The 22,456-nt window shown below is 40.5% G+C and overlaps 1 protein-coding gene across 1 annotated transcript; it reads left to right on the top strand.

Moving 5' to 3' along the window:
* The first annotated feature begins 3,433 nt into the window (after positions 1-3,433).
* Positions 3,434-21,711, top strand: chaf1a (chromatin assembly factor 1, subunit A (p150)). Its single transcript, XM_034710816.1, has 16 exons — positions 3,434-3,753; positions 6,489-6,536; positions 6,781-7,439; positions 7,549-7,611; positions 7,792-8,036; positions 8,145-8,226; positions 8,347-8,415; positions 10,304-10,521; positions 13,031-13,199; positions 13,343-13,423; positions 16,800-16,898; positions 17,036-17,285; positions 19,098-19,260; positions 19,424-19,745; positions 19,869-19,953; positions 20,582-21,711. The coding sequence occupies exons 1-16, from the start codon at positions 3,690-3,692 to the stop codon at positions 20,692-20,694; spliced, it is 2,730 nt and encodes a 909-aa protein (XP_034566707.1). The 5' UTR covers positions 3,434-3,689; the 3' UTR covers positions 20,695-21,711.
* Positions 21,712-22,456: the final 745 nt, after the last annotated feature.

Raw genomic sequence — 22,456 nt, 5'->3', positions numbered from 1 at the left:
GGGCGAAACAGAAAGCTCTCTGGTGTTAGTGTGAGATCGGTTATCAATCTGCGATAAGGCTCAACGTGATGTATCTTTAACGTGCTTTTTATTGGACCGAAGAAGTTGGCGTTGAAATTAATATTTAACTTTATACCATTTTCTAAATGATAGGGTAAAAAAAGGACACAGTGTTGAGTGACAAACTTTAAATTTTAAAAGCTAAATTGCTGTCACAGTTTGAAAGTTAGTCACTAACTGTCTCATTTTTTCTATCAGCTAGAAAATTGTGAAATGTCCTTAGTGCAAATCAATCAATCAAGCAAATAAGCTTTATTTTTATAGCACCTTTCATACAAGTCAAATGCAACCCAATTGTGCTTTACAGCGATTGAAAACAAGAAAGAACCAGAAATAAAATAATAGCGAGACATATTAAAAATAAAAAAAATTTTTTAATATAGAGACTAATGCTAATGCACACCAACAACCACAAAATACGTGTAATAAGAATAAGTTAAAGCGTCAAATTACTATTAAGAATATAGTTAAAATAAATACATTTAAATATGGGTAAGGATAAGAGTTGAAAAAAAAATGTAGGCTAAAAATCTAAAAAAAATGAGTAGATGAAAAAAAATGAATGAATAAATTAATTAAAATAAATAAATGAAATAAAATGTAATGAAATAAAATAAAATGAAATAAAATGAAATAAAAGAAGATAAACAGTTAAAATTAGTAATATAATAAAGCAACATTTAATTCAACATAACTGTAAGAAGTAAGTAATGAAATTGTTAAACCCTACATTAAAGGAAGACTGAATAAATACGTTTTTAGTTTACGTTTAAAAGTCTAAATATCTTTATCAGTTCCTCTCAGATCCTCCGGCAGGCTGTTCCACAGAAATATCGAGTGCTCCAACTTTTGTAATTATAGCAGTGGTCCTTCCATAAACCACTAACCTAACTGAGCTGTATTTCTGTCTCTATTCCTCTAATTCACTTCCCCATGATATCTTCTTCTTCTTCTTGGGTTTTTATTGGCGGCTGGCAAACAACTTTTATTGGCGGCTGGCAAACTACCTCCACCTACTGGTGTGGAGTGTAGATAAGGAACTATTAACTCTCTTCTCTAAGAAATAATAATAATGAAAATAATAAAAATAAATAAACAAATAAACACAAATAAATAACAATAATAATAATATTTCTAATGAAAAATTAAAGTAATTCTATCATAACTAAATCCCCTGTATCAACTTAGTTCTATTCAAAAACTTAAACAAAAATATATAGCAGCCATCCATTGAATTTCTTTGTAAAATATCAAATATGTTCAATGTCATCTTGTTCTCTCTCAGCCTCCTCATCATTTATCTTCTTTCCCTATCATAAATTTGACAGTTCATGACGATGTGTTCCACTGTTTCTTCTTCTGTACAAAAAGTCACACATTCATGTTGGATGTTTCCTTATTCGGACTGCACTACTATTCAATCTCGAGTGACCAAAACGTAGTCTAGATATTATTATTTCTTCTCTACGCGATCTGAAGGTTCTCATTTTACCAGTTTAATTTGGATTCTGTACAACTACCTTCCTGTTCTCTCCTCTTCCCACATCTTTTGCCATTTCTCCCTTATCTTATGTTTAATAGTGGTCTTAAGTTCAGGTTTACTGTATGGCACAGTTATTTCAACATTAATTCTTTTTGTAGCATCCTTTGCATAACTTCATTTGCCCCAGGATATGGCAGCCCTGACTTCCTAAAGTCAAACTCCGTGGCCAATCACACAGCCCAAGACATCAAAAAGAGGCGTGCCCAGCAGCTCTGGGCGTGCCCTGGGAGACACAGCTGACATGCTTCGATTTGCAGCCGAGGGACACCCCAGGGGGGCGGGTAAAAAAAAAAAAGATAATTTATAAAGAACAGGAGTTTACCATTATCCAAATTAACTTACAAGTGTGTTTTGTCTCTCTGGGACATATCAAGTGTGACAAATGATTTTGAACTTCAATACAAATGATGAGCTTGAGGGTAAGAAGAACTGACCCTCTTGGGACAGGAGAAGGGAAAGCAACAAATAAGAAGAAAGGAATGGAAATATGGCAGATCAGAAAGGAAGGAGCTTTTACAAAACACAAAAATCAGTAATAACAAAGGACTATAAGGAAAGGAAAAGAAGGGACGAAATGATCATAATGAGACTTAGAGTGGGTCATACAGGACTAAAATGACACTTAGTATACATTAGGAAACAGGAGTAATGATTGGTCACTTCTTATTCTTTTAGGGTAACTTACTCAAAAGTTGTGTACCGACAAATTCAGAGACCTCATGATCACAGTGTCGTTTTAACAGTAGGCATGGTGAAGAGGCTGTTTTAAGCTTTCCACTCAGAGAATTTAAATAGAGGATGTTGATTATTTATGTGTTTTTCTACATTTATTTCATTGTTTAAAAAAGGCCACCAAAGGATTTGCATATTTAAGTTTTTAAATGAACATTATTTGTCATGGGACTTGTCTTTCAAGGGTTGCATTTTGTAAAAAAAAAAAAAAAATCACTGAAAGTATCAGTATCGGTTAATGAATAAATTGCCAAAAAAATAATCGGTATCGTATCGAATCATAAAAGTATGGTATTGCCCAGTACTAAAGGTGCATTTCGATCAAGAGTTCCCGGGTCTTTAGCCCCCAGAACTACTTTACCCTGAACTAAAGGGTTCCTGTGCACCCATTGTTGTCTGCTTTTCGACCCCGGGCTGAAGTCCCAGGTAGATTGTGCAAATCAGGCCAGTGACATATTGAGAAAAAAATGTATATTAAATAATATTTTTGAAATCTTAATAAAAAACTCACCTAGTTTGCATTCCCAGGAGCTCTCTCTGTGTTTCAACAACTGTGTAAACTCCACAAACACGCCGTTACGTTCAACCGAAAGTCCCAGGACCTTAGAAAGGTACCCTGGTTCCTCCGGTCGAAAACACACGTAGTTCAGGGATTAAGTCCCTAGTTCCGGGCTAAAGTTCCTGGTCAAAAACGCCTTAATGTGATTCTGAACTGTAACAGGTGTGCAGCTGAACGAGAGCAGCTCTAGGAGAGGGTTAGAGCTGCAGGACACGAGTGGAGTCTCACAGGACTGCTGGGAACAGAGGGGGAGGCAGAGGGTATAAGAGCAGTCAGGAGGGCACTCTATATTTTCCTATCACAAGACTGATAGGAAGAATTTAAGTAGGAATTGATATGTTGATACACACTCTTGTACAGTAGGAGGTGGTATGCACCTAAAAGCTGTTTACAAGAAGAAGCAGAGGAAGAAGAAGAAGAAGAAGAAGAAGAAGAAGAAGAAGAAGAAGAAGAAGAAGAAGAAGAAGAAGAAGAAGAGCCCTGCGTTTAACACAGGTGCATAAAACAAACGCTCCTTCTGCTGGCCGGAAACAGCTTCTGACCAATCAGAGACGGTTATTGATGGAAGTGACACACTCCCGCCAATTCCGACTGAGGAGCGCGAGGCAGGCAGCGGGGAACACCGAGGAGTATGTAGGAGCTGAGGAAGACATTTTAAGTTATGTTTAAAGTTAAATAAATGTTATTTGAAGTCTAGCGTCATATTTGGTTGCTCATTGGGGGACATATCCGACTCCGTAAAGCAAACCTTACCGTTGTTTTGCTGGTGAGAATCTTACCGGCTGAGTGTTTGGGATGTTGGCGGCGGAGAACCCTCCTGTGGACGGACACTTAGCTGCATCGACTCCCCGGAGAAGAGGTAAAGTTAAGGCTAATGCATGACGAGCAGGGCCTCAGATGGAGGGAACAACTTGTATGGAAATGATCTGCCTGTTTACTGTTTTGGGACTCTTTGTTTTGACTAAGTGTGTACAAAGTAATGACAAACCATATAAAGTATTAAAGTTGACATTGATAAGGATACAATGACGGTTTCCTCATGGTGTGGGTTCAGAAAGCTCCAGGTTTATTGTTAAAAGTTGGGTAGATGATTGTTCATTGGTACTCAAAGAGTCCACCATGGAGAGTTCACTTGTTACCCTGTTATTGCTAATATTATGAGCAAACGACAAAATAAAGAAAGACATGTCCTTTGTGTTGAGTAAAGTACCTGTTTTATGCATTAACAGGCCTTCTACTCTTCTCCCAATAGGAAGTCTGAAGCTTTTGGCTCTACTAGCAAGCTTGGCTAAATAGCTTGTTCCCCTAGCAGGGTTACGCAGTTACAGGATTAGCTAGCATCTCACATGAAAGCTGTTCAGATGTTTCAGGCTCCACACTGCTCTGTCCGCTTCTCCTTGTCACACACACACCGAAGTGTCTTTACTTTGTTACTCTCTTAAATTCACAGTTCACCCTTGCCGTAGAGTTTTCAGCACAGTAGTTTGTATTGTTTCATTGGCCTGACAGCACTAAGAGGTCCTCTCCCTGCGGGCTCCACTGGGCCTGCAGCACCGACACACACCGACCTGTTGGCGGGAGAGCAAACCAAACGTAACCATTACACTCGACGTCACACCGTAACGTGAATACATGAATAGTATGTTTATTGCTTCTTTGCTCTCCCCCTGGGTGTTTATCCTAAGACTGATTGGATTTGAGGGCACACGGTACATTAGCATCAAGTGGAGTCTCAACAATACAGAATATGCTGAGTGGGTTTAATTCAAGATAACGTTGTGTTGTTGTTGTTGTTTTTTTTTAAACAACCTTTTATTGAGTTCAAACAAAGAAAATTACAACACACACAACTGTGCACAGCACCCCCCCACCCAAAACCGCTATACAGTACATCCAATACAAACATTGACTGCATAACATAATAGTAATAAAAATGACAATGACAACACTAGTAGAAATTAAATAAAGTAAATTCGTAGATAAAAATAAAATGTTAAATTAAATAAGCAAATAGAAACAAAAAACAAACAAACAAAAACAGCAAACAATGGAATTGAATCTAAATAGACAATGAACAGATATGTTCATAGATAATATAATATGTTGTTTCCAGTCCACATGTGAGTTTAGGCAGGGGTGTCAAACAGCAGTGGCGGTTCTGGGGAGGGGCCAACAGGAACCAGTGCCCCTGTAAAACTGAACCTGGACCCCCCCTGTGGCCCCCCCTCCACACCAAACAAATATTATACAATAAAAAAAAAAAGCTTCGGTATCGCGCCAATGTTACAGGCGGAACACATGCGTGTGGCACTTGGTTCCAGTTCCTTAGAGAGCTAAGGGACTCATGTTGAGTGTAAACAGCCAAACAGCTGCTGTCAGTCTGCATTTTGATATAGTATACAGTAGTATAATTGTCTTGTATATAGGGATGCACTGATTTTTTTGCTAGTTTGTTCTAAGTTGGTCCTCGCCCCTTCTCAGTCTCTTTTGTCAGGGTTGAATGTGTCCCTCTGACAACACCCTTGGCCCCAGCCTGCCCCCCCAGTAAAATTGGTGTAGAACCGCCACTGTCAAACATACGGCCTGGGGGCCAAAACTGGCCCACCAGAGGTTCCGATCCAGCCCCGGAGATTACTTCTCAAAGTGAAAAATTGCAGAGAAAACATTTACTGCAATTTTTTAATCAAAAGTAACTACTATTTTAAATCTGTCCTCTGTGGGGTGCATACAATGATAGCGCACCTGAACAGCGCTCCGGGACTTTTTTTTTTCTCAAAGTGAGGAAGGATCTTTGTACTGCGACTCCCTTAGTTTGTTACATGTGAAAGTGGATCTGACCGACAGGGTTCCCACACGTCCTGGAAAACCTGGAAAACCATTGACCAGTTTTCCAGTACTGGAAAACACCTGGAAAATGGGAGAAAACGTCAAATTTCCTGGAAAATCACGTATTGTCCTGGAAAATTATTCCAACATGACTGCATGCGACCTGACATGATTACAAAAACGCATTCCCATTCATTGAAAGCTGAGTGCATTCACAGAAAATGGGGGATTATTGTTTATATTATATGGTAAATGAACCTTGTAGAGTGCTCTTTTGATTCAAAGAGTCCTATATTTAAGCTAAAGAGTGACCAGCAGAGTCAAGCAGAGAGCTTGGGGGGTCTGTGCCTCACAACTTTCCCTGCAGGCTGAGAGCTCAATTACCGTACTGTAGCTAGGAGGAGTGCAAACTCCTTATAGTGAAAACAAATGGAACAAAAGGAGTGACAGCTGCACAGAAACTGCACATTGTAGACATCGCTGATCACAATAGACATCGCCACGTAGGAAGACAGTTTAAACTTTTTTAAATCTCTGAGAGAGTTCAAAACTTCACTGAAAATGTCCTGGAAAATGATGTCTGGAAAAGAATGGGAACCCTGGACCGAGTCTATAGCCATCTGCCAATCATCTTCAATATATTTAGTACCCAAATCAACGTTGTGTTTTGATCCATCACAAAAGGCTCAGTGCATTGGTTGTCAAAATGTTGCATTGATTGATCTTCATGCTCATTGTTCCTCTGTTTTTCTGTTTTTGCTCTCGCAGGCATGGATTGTAAGTCGAGTAACAATGCCAACAAGAAACTCATTCAAGGTAAATACAACATTAAGTTGTTATAATCATTATAATGAATCATTGCATACTCAATCTAATAATGTCTGCATTTGCACATTTGTAATGAAATCCCAACTCCTTTTAGTTTCTTACATTATCAGCATAATAAGAAGTTACAAGGTAGAATCCAGTCATGGGTCTATCCTCAAACCTTACAGAAATTGACTACAGAAATTGCAGTAGTCATCTTTTGAATATAATTGTTTTGTTTATTCTATTTCAGCTCGTCTTCCATTCAAACGTCTGAATCCTGAACCTAAAGAAAATCAGCCGCCTAAACGCCCCTGTGCGAATGTCTGCCCTGAAGGAGAAACGCTGGACAGGGAGAATGAGAATGACTCCTCTGCGCTCCCCGTACTCAGCAAACAACCCTTGGTGAATGGCCGTGGGCCCCTTGATGGCTTCCTCAGCCGTAGGCGCCCTGCATGCTCTGATGAGAACATGGTAATAGATCTCACTGAGGACAAGAGTCAATCTCCCAAAAAGCGCCTTGTTTCACCTGCTCCTGCCTCTCCCTGCCTCCCAACTAAGGACAAAGACAAAACTGCCTCTTCAGGGAAATCCAGCATTGTTGATCAAACCCCTAAAACACAAACTTTAGACTGCACAGTAGACAGTGATGAGGAGGAGGAGGAGGAGGAGGAAGAAGAAGAAGAGGCAGAGGAAGAGGAAGAGGAAGAAGATGGGGATCAGACAGCATCTGTGTCTCAGCTTGACCTAACACAGGATTCTGACAGCGAGCCAGAGGATCAAGATGAGTCAGGAAATGTTTCCAGTTTAGGAAACAGGTCCACGCTGTCTGCGTCATCAGTCAGCTCCTCATCTGAAAGCTCACCAGAGGAGTCCAAGACTGATGACCCGACACCCACTTCTACACCTGCAGTAAGTACATCTCCAGGATCCACACCACTGAGGGATGTGTGTAGTGACTGACATATAATCACGATTATAATCAATTCTCATTTTTTTTTCTTTTGTCCTGTCCTCATAGGAGCCAAAAAGGACTCCGAAGATATCAGCTGATGAGAAAAAGATCAAGAGACGCTCTTTGAAGGTGAGCGTTTTGATTTACACACTGCAACCCATTTTGAAATGTGTTTCAAATGTCCTAATTGTCAGTTTATGGTCTGACACACAACCTGCTTCCTTACATGTCAGATTCCTCAATCACTATGTCTTTTAATTTCAATTGGTCATCGAATAAATTGTATGAACTGAACATTTGAACTCGTAGACTTCACAAGAACAAGACGATAAGCTTCGGCAGCGACAGGAAAAAGAGCGCCAGAAAGAAGAGGCTAAAGCTGCAAAGGAGAAAAAGAAAGAAGAGGCTCGAAAGCTGAAAGAGGAGCGACAAAAGGAAAAACAAGAGAAGAAAGAAAAAGAGGAGCGAGAGAAACGAGAAAAGAAAGAGAAGGAGGATAAAGAAAAAGCTGAGAGGTTAAAAGTAAAAGAGGAGCAACGTAAATCAAAGCTTGAGTGAGTAATGCGTCCAAGACTTATGTATGTGTGACAGATTTCAGTTCAGTAAATCATGATGTTATTGAGGATTTAGTGAACTGATGTGTTAATTGAATCTGTCTTCAGGGCAAAGCTTGAAGAAAAACGCAAGAAAGAAGAGGAGAAGAAACAGAAGGAGGAGGAGAAACGGATGAAAGAGGAGAAGGATGTAAGTTGAAGCAGAAAACTGCAGTACCGACCTGGCACGATGCTGCAACGTTTCTGATTCTGGATTTGTATCCGACAGTTTTATTGACTTGTCTGTTGACAAATGTGTGTTTGTTCACAGCGCCTCAAAGCTGAGAAAGCCGAAATCACACGGTTTCTTCAGAAACCCAAGATCCAACAGGCTCCAAAGGTTAGTAGATGCATCACTTACGAGGACCACTGCATTACGTTTTGCATTAGCTTCAGTTCGTCCCTCTTATCTTTTGGAGTTCATAACCAAAGTGTTCATATGAGCACTACTGTGTTGTAGGGCCGGGCAATAAATCAATTCAGTTTAAATCAGTTAACTTGTATTTGTGGTTAAGGTTGATTTTAAAACTAAAAATTTAGATTTTCTCTTCAATTTCCTCCTTTAACCTCTTTTGCTCCTGAAGTTCACACCCTCCCCTCTTGTTTACTCCTTACTGAGACACACAAACAACAACATGGCTGCCAGTGTTAACAAAGAGTTAAAATAAAAAGCATTGTTCAGTTTTGCAGCGTCAGACCACAAACAGACCACAGCTGGCTGCAAAGTTTGTTCAAAGGCTGTTAACACCCAGAACACCCAATTTATTTTAATATCTTAAACCGGCATGCAGCCAAGTGAGAGAAATGTGTCGCACAAGACTGCTTCAGCCTACAAACACCCACTAAAAAGCAGCAAACATTTGTAGAACCATTTTCCAATTGCATGGGTATGAAAGGGACATGGTGAATAACTTACTGACAGCCGTGCTGCATATCACTAAAGATACTGTAACCCCTTTCTTGGTTAATAACCTCCACTTCTTCTGGCTTTGGATTATAAGCGAGCTACAATATGTCTTGCAACATTTGTCTTCTCTATTCAACTCTAATCAACACCACCACAGAAAAGAGTGCAACATAGCTCTTCACTCCAAGATCACAACAGCTACAACTTGCTAAAGCTGTAGCTGTAGCAATATCTGTCCCCACTGCAACAATGACAGGAAGGAACTAATGTTCACAATTAAGACGGGGAGGAATAAAAAATAAAATACAATGTTACACATACAAACATAAAGAAGTGAAATAATAATTGTAAATAATTCAACTTGTGAACTTAATTCTCTAACCCCAAAATAAACTAGTGGAATTATTCCTGCTGAAATATACAAAATCCAGCACCATGTTCTGTACATCTTAGTGAGCAACATAAGTTAGCGTGATAACCTCTAGTAATAAATACCACTCAAATGTTCTCTGTGCAGTAACTAAGGTTGCATTATGTTCCCCGTATAGAGTAGAAAAGCCCAGGTTTATCCACATGGTTGAAATTATTGACCTGCTGCAGGAGAGCCTGGGTTTGAGTGAGCTTGTCTCTTAAATGTTTTAAAAGCAGACTGAAAGCTTTTGAGGAAGATGCACCAGATTGTAGATGCTTTGACTGAAGACTTTTGTTCTGAAACCCATGGTATGTCATCATGTTTTAGAATTCTGTGTTTTTTGTCTGTAATTCTACTGGAACTTGCTGCTGCCGATCTTGGCCAGGACCCACTTGTAAAAGAGATTCTTAATCTCAATGTGGTTTTCCTGGTTAAATTAATTTAAATAAATAAAATGTGCTACCCAACTGCAAGTGTTTTGCATAAGTTACCCTGCCTCATCTGTCCAACTCTTCACATGAAAGGATTGCCAAAGGGCTGGTTTTTGACGTTTTGTTATGTCAAGGACGATTGTGCTTTGTGAAGTGTCTGTCTCCAAACCGCTTACTTTCCTGATGACCACAAAGATAACGTAATCGCCCAGGGGCTAACAACTTGTTTGAGTCGATTTTTGCTGTGGTGTGAAAAGATCTGATTTTAATTTATGGGCCATATCGACCAGCCCTACTTTGTTGCATAAAAGCTGGGTTTTATTTTTTACAGCCTTGGTGCATCATTCACATAAGTAAAAAAGGTTTTGTTTTTGGATTTGAGAACATCCCCTCATTCAGTATGCACCCCATTTCTGTTAATCTAGTTATTTAGCACAAATAACAAGCCCATCACTTTTTCTTTTGACTCTTTCTACAGACCCTTGCAGCAGCATGTGGAAAGTTTGCACCTTTTGAGATCAAGGAAAACGTGTACCTGGCACCATTGTGCAGGGTTCACTGTGACGAATCTGCCCTGGAGGACCTGGATCGGTGTTTGTTGAACCCCGATGACAACGTGTATGGAATAAAAGACTGGATCGAACAAAAGCCCCGCTCGACAGGACCCACCAATCCCAGACAGCCTGAAGCCTCCAGGTGAGAATGACAGTAGTTATAATCTTAATTTGCATACTGTTGTAGGCCTGAGTGCACTGACCTCACAAGTTATAGCCCAAATGTGGATGTTCTCCATTCTTTGATTGTGATGTTTGGATCAGATAAATACATAAAATATGAAAATTGTTTTTTTAAGGACCAGGTTCTGCGTTTTTCAATAACACTGGAGCTTTTTGATTCTGAATCTTGTGGGTCTACGATGTAACGTTACTTCTAAAGTCGAGTCAAGTTGAAGCTGGCTACTTTAATGAACCTCTCACAAACAAGGAACTTCCAACAGATCTGTGTACAATCCATTCTACGCTCTGTTGCAGTATTGTAGCTGATAGGTTTCACTATAGTCAATGTTTTTGCTTCCACTGCCTCCACTCTGTTGTGTTTCTGTTACCTCCTAGCTCCGGCAATCTGGAGTTCTGCACACCAGATAGGCAAGACTTCTATTTTTTCCTAATGCCGACGCACGCCACATCAATCAGCACAGGGCAGATCAAGTGAGACAGGAAGTCAGACATCGAAAATGCATTAAATAGATACATTTTCAAAATAAAACACTCCGTTTTGACGTTTCACTCCATGTTCATCTGACTACAAGCAGTCACAATAATCAAAGCCAGGCCTGGAGTCTACAGGTCTGAGGTTTTAAGAGGCCACTAACCTCAACATGTATGAGGAGAAGCTCATTATGGAGATAGAAAACCATTGATTCTGTAATTACTGCCAAGGGTGTCTGGTATAGCCGCTTTGTATAGCACTCTGAAAACGTAGCTGGTGATTGTTAATGGATGAAATAGCACAGAGCCAAACTGGAACATGAAGAAGGACTGACTGAACACAGATCTGGTTGGAAATCTGGTGTCAGCTGATCTGTACTTCTTACCTACATAAAGGACCCAAAGTTAACTTCCTGACTCACTGGCCATGTGGCAGATAGACTGAACAATCCACTGACCAGTTATGTTTTCAACCTTCTGAAATAAGAAGTTGACATAGGCAATACGTACTTAAAGAGGAGCTCAGAAAATAATTAACTTAATTGATTTAAACCTGAATACAACTCATGAAGTGAGAAACACACACACATGCACCTCTTCTCTTTTGTACACACACCAACCAGCTCCATCTGTTAACTTTTTCAAGCAGCAGTTTGTTCTGAAAACTTCAGGAGTTTGAATTTGTTTTCACCTGCCCTCTGTTTGTACAGCAGTCGGCCTCCACAAGAGGATATGTTAAATACTTTGAATATCAAAATGATCCAAAGCAACGTGGTAATGTTACAGAATAGCATTCAGAACAACCAGCTGAACTTACTAAACTATGGCATAAGTGCAGAATAAACCACAAAATAGAGCTCCCACAACGAGCAATGCATGCACAGAGGGGATGTGATAACAGTGATATTCATCCCAGTGTGTGTATAGCTACTTGCGGCGAGTTGAACTGTCATATTTAATTGTAGTGTATAGGGATGTTGGGATTAACTGGTTTCACTATTACAAGCTTAAAGTGTCACGGTTAATCTAATCTTGAAGGCTACGCTACAGAGGTTTTCTATTGTCTCTGCCTCAAAGGGGCCGGTGCATTATGAATATGTCAGGCGCAACTTGTAAATGAGAAATGAGTGACACCTGTGCAGAGTTTCTCCGTCATTTGAAAGTACAAGGCAGCGTCCTGCGCGCATTTATGTACCGCCCCAGGTCCCGTCAGAGTCAGATGGTGTTTTAATGAAGAACACTGTTATCATTTTTAAATGCAACATTAAAACGACGTATTGGCGACGTTTTATTAAAATCCAGTCCTGTTCAGCGGAAAAGGAGCCGCCAAAACGGCACAAGAAGAAAAATGGACTTAAACATTCAGCGGAGTGCGTCTCTTTTATTCTCTACAGGTGAGGTCGTCCCTATGACACCTGTGTCCTAAAATAAAACATAACATGCTGATCTCTGAGTGCACGTTCAACCTGTGGAGGAATCAATCATATGAGTCAGCTGTCTCTGTTTGTGTCTGCTGACAGGGACTTCAGATTGGTTTATTTCATACCGTGTTAGTTATAAAGTTATACTATAGGACTACATTATACAGAGAAACACCAGACTCCATGATCTATCTATCTATCTATCTATCTATCTATCTATCTATCTATCTATCTATCTATCTATCTATCTATCTATCTATCTATCTATCTATCTATCTATCTATCTATCTATCTATCTATCTATCTATCTATCTATCTATCTAATATATAATATTTAGCACTATATGTAGCTGCACTAAAAAATGAAAAAATTGATCTTAGTTTTTCATTTTTTGTTAGTTTAAACCTGCCTGACTCCAAACAAAGTTTGTGGTTGTATTGCTCAATGTTTTTCACAGCTGTATGCAAAAGCTCAAGCATTGTGTCATTGTGTCAATTCCTGTTCTTACACAGTTCATGTTTAAAATCAACCGTACAATTCATGCTCCATCTCCTCCTTGTTTGATGCTTCCTCAGTGATTGTGTAACAGTGGAAGGCCCCAAACCTGACGGTGTACCGGATCGTAAACGCTATGGACCGATGAAGCTGCTTCAGTTCCATGCAAACTACCGTCCAGCCTACTGGGGCACCTGGAGTAAGGAGAGTTCACACATCTCAGCTCGCTGCCCTCTCAGACAGGACAAGGTAAAGGCTCCTTCACATAGGATTTTAAAGCTCTCCTGGTTTTTTCTTTCATTTTCACAATCTCAGCTTTGGTTAATTTTTTTGCAACTTTTCTGTTTGCTTTATTTTAAACCTGTGAGACTAAAATCTATGTTTCACTACAGGATCTACTGGACTATGAGGTGGACAGTGATGAAGAATGGGAGGAGGAGGAACCAGGAGAGTCCCTGTCACATAGTGAAGGGGTGAGTTTCATTGTAATACAATCCTTTAAGAAAACAATACAAACGAGGGAGAACTCAAACCAGTGCTGTAGTCGAGTCCGAGTCCAAGTCGAGCCCTCATTGGTAATATTATTTATTACAAGGAGGGCAGCTGTTTCAATTCAAACTATTGACTGTTTGATCCTGGACTGACTGTGTGGGAACTTTTGGATGTGTAGGAAACACATTTCTTTCATTAACATTAGTGTTGGAGCTATTTCCATCATTTTATTTACATAATCATTTATTTTTTCATGTATTATTTGTTGTTTATATTAAGGGCAATGTTATGTCTGTTATCATTACTTTACTTTAGTACTCAGTTTGATAGTTTTGCACCTTGATGGGCAGGTAAGGGGCCGACAACAGGAAAGGTGAATGTTTTTTTTTACCAGAAGACGTTCGAGCACGAGGACGCTACAGATTTTTGTGAGAAACCTTTTTAGTTTAATAAGACTTCAGAGAAACTGCAGTTTTTCCTGGACACTTGAAATGTGTTTGATCCTGTGTACGATCCACTCTCCCCATGCACCGTGGGCGGTTTGATTTTCAGTTTTGATTTTAGGAAAGTAGACACGGTCAAACTGTGTGTCTGGAGATAAATTTATGAATGAAGTCACAGCGCTGTGTGGCGTACGTAAATGCGCGCCGCACTTCTGTTAATTAGGGGATGCGCTCAGAGATTCTGCTGCACTGGGATCACTGCCGGTATCCAAATAACTCAGCCCAGATACTATTAATCAGGATTTTAACTAACCAAACAACTCAGACCCAATGGTTTCGTTATTTTAGTAGCTAATATTACCGTTATGCTAACACATTAAAGTGATGAACGGTATCAAGAAACTTGAGCATCTCTCTTACTTTTGGGTTCATCCTGGACAGATGTCTGTTAAGGTTTGAGCTTGTCTCTTTCCTTTCCATGATGGGTCTCTTAAATCGCCAACATGTTGCTCTGCTATCGCTGCATTTACTGTGAAATCTTTTAAAGAAAAATGCTTGTCTGGTGGCGTCTTAAAAAAAAAACCGTCTTTATCAATATATAAGCCCGAGTCCTCCTCTCTATCATCTGAGTCCTTATGCAGTTAATGCTCGAGTCCGAGTCATCAGTGCTTGAGTCAAAGTCGAGTCACGGGTCCTGCAAAACAACTACTCCAGTCCTGGACTCGAGTACTACAACACTGACTCAAACTGATGAGACAAAAAAATCTATTTCCCTTTTTAAAAACAGCAGACGGCACAGCCTGCTTTTGGCATCTTGTTCGACATCACATGTCTTGTTTGACGTCATAGGTCATAAAAACCAATAAAATCAGGTTCATCAAATGTGTTCAGAGCAGTTGTATCTAATGTGATGAAAATAAAACTGTTTCTATATTACCTTTTTATAAAGCACCAAAACACAGAATGCTTTGAAAGAAGGTTGTTTTGCTGAAGCAAGAATAAAAGTAAAAAGTAAGAATTATCTAGATATTTGAATTTGATGAAGAAACAAAACACACCAATCAAATTATGCTTAGTCTTCACAAAAAGGAAATCATGTTCCCAGCGCGTAGATGATACCTGGGCAGGCTGCCCAAGTATATTTGCAGCCACCCAAGTTTAATTATTCCCCATTTGTACATTCTTTATTTTTTTATTCGTATGAGATTGCCAGTCGGGATCAATGATAAATCTTCACTCACTCTGTAACCTTGCTGCATAGCTTGTGGCAGCTGACATGCTCTGCTGCAGGTGAGAGAGACAGAGGTCCTACAGTACGTCCCTCCTGATAATGCAGTAATCAAAGTGCAACATGTCATATGTGAACCTTCTTTTACAGTTACAGATCCTTCTTGTGCAGCTTGTGTCTGCCAAGCAGCAACCTCCAGTCTCAAAATATGAAGCCCATGCGGAAGTGCTATAAACTGCAGTCCCCTTGAGGCTGGCTGCACAAACACAGGAAACCACATACACACTAGGCTGTCAAAATTGCTCCAAAATGACATTCGAATATTCGCTCTAAAAAAAACCCCCATAGATTCGAACCATTCGAATATCTATATTAGCGCATTATGTCAATAACAGGTGGACAAACTAATACAAGGAGACATAACTACTTGTATATGTATTTTTATTTAAGATATAACATGCCTAAAACATACCTACACATTACAAAACAAGTAAATGACCTAATGGTCTATACCGTAACACCTTTAAGACCATAGACCTCTAGCTCGCTCGCTCGCTCGCTCGCCCCCTCCCCTCTCTGTGCATAATGCGCTGAGTGAGTGCTGAACAAGACTTGTGCGAGCAATTAAAGGTTCCGACTCTTGTCCCTAATATAGGCAGGCTTCATTCAGTGATTGAAGCAAATATTATTAACATTAATTGAAGTTAAAAACAATAAAGTAGTCCACTTACATTCTTGGCGCTTGTATAAAAAAAAGAGAGGAAAAACTGCATTTTATCCCAGTGTCACTGATTGTCAGGCTCTTTTAGTCCACTGTCAATGTAGGGTCTTAGGCCTGACAGGTTATTTGCCAAAAACACGAGACAGTCGACATGTGAAGAGGCCAGTGCCGATCTCTTTTTATTCACTATGTTCCCAACAGAGGAAAAGATGTGTTCAGAGCGCACTGAGGATCCGGGGACGGAAGGATTTCTCTCTGCCGTCTGCTTCACGCTGTGCATGTGTGACTCCTGTGACCTGTCCCTGAGCAGTCATGCAGTGCGCCCACTCGCAAAGCAGCCGCTGATGTTTTTTTCCACAGTCGAATATTAATTTTCACGATCGAATCTCCGTTTTTTTTAAAATATTGAAATCTATATTCGAATTTAGAATATTCGTTGACAGCCCTAATACACACCCATTCAAAAAAGACGAACTTTGGAGCATTAATAAACATGTTTACAGCCTGGTTAAAAAAAATGCTTCGGTCTGAAGAGATCATTGTCTATCGGCACACACTGTACGGGGGTGAATTTTTTTATAATGCGAGTTTTGCCCATTTAAGGACATGACTGACTTGACTGACAGGCGGGAACACTGTAGCTGTTGGCTTGGAGGCTCAAAGCCCGCCTCTTTACCTCACACTAGCTCGACAGAAGTTAGGTTGATTTCAGCATTTCCAATATGGCTCCCGCTGACGATTGGCTTCAAAACAGCTCTCGGGAGCAGATGGGTGACGTCACGGATACTACATCCATTATTTATAGAGTCTATGGTTGCTGCTGATGTCATTCTGCACTGACTTAGTTTTGGATTGTTGTGAAACGCTTCGTCATTTACAAACCTGGTTCACAGTTATAAATAGGGAATTGTTTCTCAGTATGTTCGATGCCCCCCCTGACTTTAAAGACTTGTTGATCATTTCAGGAAGATGAGGAGGAAGGAGGAGGTGACGACGATGATGACGACGGCTTCTTTGTTCCTCATGGCTACCTTTCAGATGATGAGGGAGCGCCGGAAGAAGAGGTATGAAGGGAACTGCAATATTTCTTCTTCTCGTTGTTATTTTGTTTCCATCGTTGGTTGGACTTTCTTGTTTCAACAAAGTTCTTTAACCTTCTCCCCCCTCTTTTCTTTTCACTTGAACACATGCGTCGTCGCAGGAGGGTGGCGACCTTGAGAAGCAGAAATTACGACAGACACTGAAAGCGAGGGAGTGGGATGAGCTGATGTCCAGCAAGAAGAAGATGAAGGTGCTGGAGCCGGTCGTGAGGGGCTGCGTTTGGGAGGGAGAAGGAGCTGGTTTGCAGCTCCTCCAGCCTTATGCGAGGTGTCTCGTCGAGCCCTTACCTAAGACAGACAATAGCCCGAAACCTGAGGAGATCTCACAGAGGACTGAGAGAGAAGCACAATGTAAGTCAATGAACAGCAGTGTCTTCATGTGATGATGAATTAGGATCATGATCAATAGTTAACAGACTTCACAGAGGTGCTTCAGGGCTGCGACTGGGTAACTGTTGCTTGTAGGTTCTATGGATCATCTTGCTCTAGTTGCCCTGATCAGCAAACTAAATGTTGTGTTTACAAATGCTTTCCTTACGTGTTCAATTAAAAAATATATACCAGTATATAAATACTACATGTCGGCAAAGCTAGAGTCCTTTAGAGGATATTTTTACTTTGATGTTTTTGTACCTAAAGCCTGGTTTTTACTTCTGCATTGATCCTACGCAGCAGTGGCCGACGTAGACATGAGCACCACATACTTGTGTGCTGATGTGTCCGAGTCCCGCAGCAATACTCTGCCGAAAGGCTTGAGGGCAGTGTTGTCTCTCTGGTAGTTGGGCCGCCTGTGTAATGGCAACTTCTTGCTCAGGTTAAGATGTTAGCATGATCGATGAAATGAACTTATGGAGAAACAAATGGTTGTCTTTAGTTGAGTTTTTATTATCAACACTCTTTGCAAAGAGGGAGAAAGCAGTGACAACGAGTGAACTTCTCTCAGTCGAAGTCAGGCTTCCTTCCCCGAAAGTGCATTAAACAGAGTATATGAACCAGTGAAGTACGTGTGGCATATGACAGGAAGCTCTTCCAAAAAAGGTAAAATCATCTAGTCTAACAGAGATCATTGACGGAGTAAAAAACAGGACACATGAGAGAGCATAACAGGATACGTAAGCAAGCAATGAGAGAGAGCTAGGATGGGAGTACAGGAAACCTCCCGTCTGTGGCCTTGGAGAAACTCCGCACCAGCACCAGTTTCTATCACTCTTACACAGAACATGAACTCAGTAATTTTCCACCACACCTGCTTCTAGCACCGCTACGTTCTCTGCTTGCTTTTTCACAGCCATGACAGTGTATTATGTTAATTTAGAGCCGATACATGTTGCTGTTTATCGTACAGCAATGATTACAGGGAAGAATAGAGAGGAAGCATCGGAGGAGATGAAATGCACGGCCGATGTGCAGCAATTCTGGAAGTGCTGTAAATGCAAGAAATACAATGCCGTCAAGCAGACCAATCACAGGGCTTGCGGTCCGCATGAATCAATCAATCAACTTTATTCGTATAGCGCCAAATCACAAAAAAACGTTATCTCAAGACGCTTTTACAAACATAGGAGGTCTAGACCACTCTATGTTAAATAATCAACAAAGACCCAACATCAAGACAGGATACGGTCCAGTCCCTTCTTACTGAGAGGAATTGATCTGATCTCATCTTAGTCCACCATGAGCATTGCACATTGCAGTATTCAGCAAGTTACAGCGGCAAGGAAAACTTCCTTTAACAGGCAGAAACCTCGTGCAGAACCAGACTCACGTTAGACAACCTTCTGCCTCGACTGAGTTGGGGTTGGAAAGAGGGATAGAGGAGAATAAGAGAGAGTGATGATAGAGATGAGACGGATAGTAGTAGCTGTTGCCTGAAACGTTCACAGGAGCAGGACGTTGACATGTAGTCACATTTTGGAGGAGGTATGTGCGTAGGTCTCCGCCTCGATCCTACACAGAAGTATAAACCAGGCTTCAGGGTTCTTATGTGTTTATAAAACACCAGTACTAACATTTTCATGGAAATTGTTAACTATTTATTTCCTGGCTCAGTGATCACAGCCGGTCTACAAATATCCCTCTCATTTTAAGAGTGATGACTTAAACTTAAAATGTTTGTTTGACCTCATGATCAGTAATAATACCTGATGCTCCTTCCTCCCACAGTACTCAATCAGCTTCTGCCTCTGCTGCATGGAAATATCAACAGCAGTAAAGTGATCATCAGTGAATTTCAGGAGTGTTGTCGTCAGCAGATTTCTTCCTCCACCTCCTCATCTCCTCCTGTTCTGTCCAGCCCCCAGAGCCCAGCAGAAAACATCCCCACCAGGTGAAAAGATGTTATCAAATCAAAAGAATAAAAGACTAAAGCTTTAGTATTTAATTTACAAGTATGTATTGCTATTTAAAATCTTGTTTTAATTGGCCCAGCAACAGTACACTTAATTTAGAGTATCTATTAATAAATAGTATGTCCATCCTTCTTTCATCAGAATACAAGTGAAGCGCCTCATCAAGAAAAACGCCATGTATGAGAAGCGCTCCATCTACAGACGCTGCTGCTGGTACGTGCACCCAGAAGTCCTGTCACGTTTAGGCCAGGAGGCTCTGCCTGTGCCCTGCCAGTGGACCTACCTCACCCCAGGAGCCCGAGAAGAGACCCGTGAAGAACCCCAGGCAGCTACGGGCTCTCAGGGAAGCTCTCCCACTACACCCCAAACCTCCTCCACCACGCCTTCATCCTCCAACAAGAGGAAGAGCACAGGCAGCATGTCAATCACCAAGTTCATGAAGCGATGTACTGACACCGAGCGGGTAAGAGACAGATTTGAGACTTGATCATTCTGATCACTCTTTATCCACCTGTTTATTTCATATCATATCAAAATGCCTGTTATGTGTTGATATACTCGTAACCTCCTCAATTGTATTCTCCAGACGGAAGCAATGGAGGCAGACGGTTTTCAGGCTGACACTGAGGATGATGACGAGGATGACTGTGTTGTTGTTTCTTCACTGAGTGGTGAGTCAGGCAGGAAATATACTAAACTATATTAAAGATGAAGGCTGTCAGAGTGAACATGATGCTACTAAGGTCTGAAAAGTAAAACGTTCATTTCCTTAAAAATTGCATGCAATTTAATTTTGTTCTTATGGCACACTGTAGTTCCATCAGCTCAATATTTACCTGATTTTGCTGCTGCCATGATGGAAAGTAGCGACACTAGTGCACTCTCAAATGACACATTTCGCTTTCAAAAACTCCCAGACAGCCCAGTTAGCAAGTCAAATACTATATGCACTTTGTGTCAAATGGAATAATAACATAAGTGAAGTACTTTGAGTTTGAGCTACCACTTATGAGCGAAGCATTCAGGTGCAACTACTCAGACTGGTGTCCCAAAACCTGGCAGAGCAGTAGTTTGAATAGCTAACTTCTCTATCTGCACACGCTGTACAGAGGATGGATTTTTTAAGATATTAAGATGTCTGGTTTTGCATAATTGTTGCACTTTGGACTTCTGCAATCTGTATCAACCAATACCGAAGCTAAGATATCAGAAATTGTGTTGGAACATATCAGTTTGTACTCTTATAAATGAGCCTAAACTTTAGTAATCCAAGCGCCACTTTTCTAATTGGCTCCACAGGCCCGCCCAGAGAGAAGTCCTCCAATGACGGAAACTGTCTGATGGAAGTCACTCCCTCTGACACAGCGTCTCTCCCCGTGGCCAGCGCTGCTCCTACTCTCACCACCGCCTGAGGACAGGTTTGTCTCTCTCCTCTAACCGAGCAACCCAGAGTCGCTCTAAATCTTGCTGTCTGATTCTGAACTCTGCCGTGTCCAAGACTCTGAATCTGATCTTAATGCAAGACGAAGCATCGCACTCTGGTACTGACGACTCACAGCGGATGCAAGCTGCTCAGTATTTCGGGTTATAACACCTATTTTTTTCTCAAAGGAGTCTGGAGGCAAACTTGCCTTTTTGATGTAGTTGTTCATAAATGAGTGTTTTACTTGATTCTTAAGGGCAGGTTTGTTCAGTGGCTTCTAAGTGTCCTGAGTTTTGCATTGAAGTTTCAGTCTGTCATGTTTGACAGGGGTCACTATAACGTGGTAAATGAGGCGTCTCTATAACGTCATTAGCTGCAGCAGATTGAGTTTAATAGAAGAAGGAGGAGCAGAATAAAACAACCCAATTTTCTTATAAGGCATCCAAGAGATTAAAACAGCATTATTTAGGGTTTCTGATTCTTGATATTCATGACATCATGATGTTATTAAATTGTTTCATGTATAACTGTATATACGATGCCAGAAATAAGAGTTGAAATGGAGAGGCTAAAAGTCCATCTGTACATTTCCCATTGGGTGCATTTACTCTGCATTTTCTAATTCTGAAGACTCATGGGAGTAGTTGCTAGACCTGTACTTGTACAGTTAAGCCCAGCGCCACAATGTTTTATAAATATGTATTTTCTGTATTTTTTGAAGAATACTTGAACAGGATAAATTCATTAAACATGAATAAAAGTACTGCACTTTTATATTCAATTCTTTCTTGACACTCAATCTGGGCAGTGTTTTGGAGTGCCACTGGACTGATCCTTCAGAAGCATGCTCATATTCTTCAGCAGGATCTGTACTGGTGGTTGGGAATTGTCCATTTGAATGCATGGCATATAATACAGGCATTTGTCTCTTACCAAAGTATTAAACTCTCAAAGTAAATTGATTTTTTTTGCCAGAAATTAAATAAAGGGACTGCTTTGTGCTACAGTTTTGGTAAGCCCCACCTGGTTTCTTTGTTATCGTTTGGTGCTAATAAAATCTGAATATTTTAAAGATTATTCTTTGAAAATAGTCTGCTCAAAGTCACCTGGAAGCAAATTGACAATAATTTTTTTTAAGTTATATTTTTTGGAGCTTTTACACCTTATTGACAGAGGAGAAGAAAGTGGATATAGTAGGAGACTGAGAGAGAGTGAGGGAATGACATGCGGGAATGACGCCACAGGCTGGAGTTGAACCTGAGCCGCCCCCTATATGGGCACACAACTGAACCATCAGGCCAAGTCTGTGCCCACAAATTGACATTTTAAAGCGTTGAGCTCACCTTTCTAGTTAAACACTCTGCTGCAAGCATTTGGTTGAATAAGCTGAAAGTGTACTTCTTGCATCCCTACTTTTTTTTACCTTTTCACTAGAGCCATGAATAAATCTGTCGAGGACATCCCTATACAAAAAATAAAGCCAAGCTGCAATTAGTCTCCTGCTTATTGCATGGTGACAGTAGATATCCTCTTTAAAGTGCTGTCACACACCTTCATTAGAACGATAGAAGGAATAGAACTGGCTGCAAATAAGTTTTGAAAACTCTTTCAACTTTCGAACATCTTTCGTCCTGGACCTCTGTTACTATAAGGTCAAATGTAACGTATGTGTTAGCTGACATAACAAGGACAATGTTTGATTTTGCTAATGATTAGTTAGAATAGTCTCCAGTTTGGTCTACTTAGACCCC

The sequence above is a fragment of the Notolabrus celidotus genome, chromosome 2 (genome assembly GCF_009762535.1).
Source record: "Notolabrus celidotus isolate fNotCel1 chromosome 2, fNotCel1.pri, whole genome shotgun sequence".
Lineage (NCBI taxonomy): Eukaryota > Metazoa > Chordata > Actinopteri > Labriformes > Labridae > Notolabrus > Notolabrus celidotus.
Note: the sequence above shows the minus strand (reverse complement) of the source record. Positions and strands in the feature narration are given on the sequence as shown.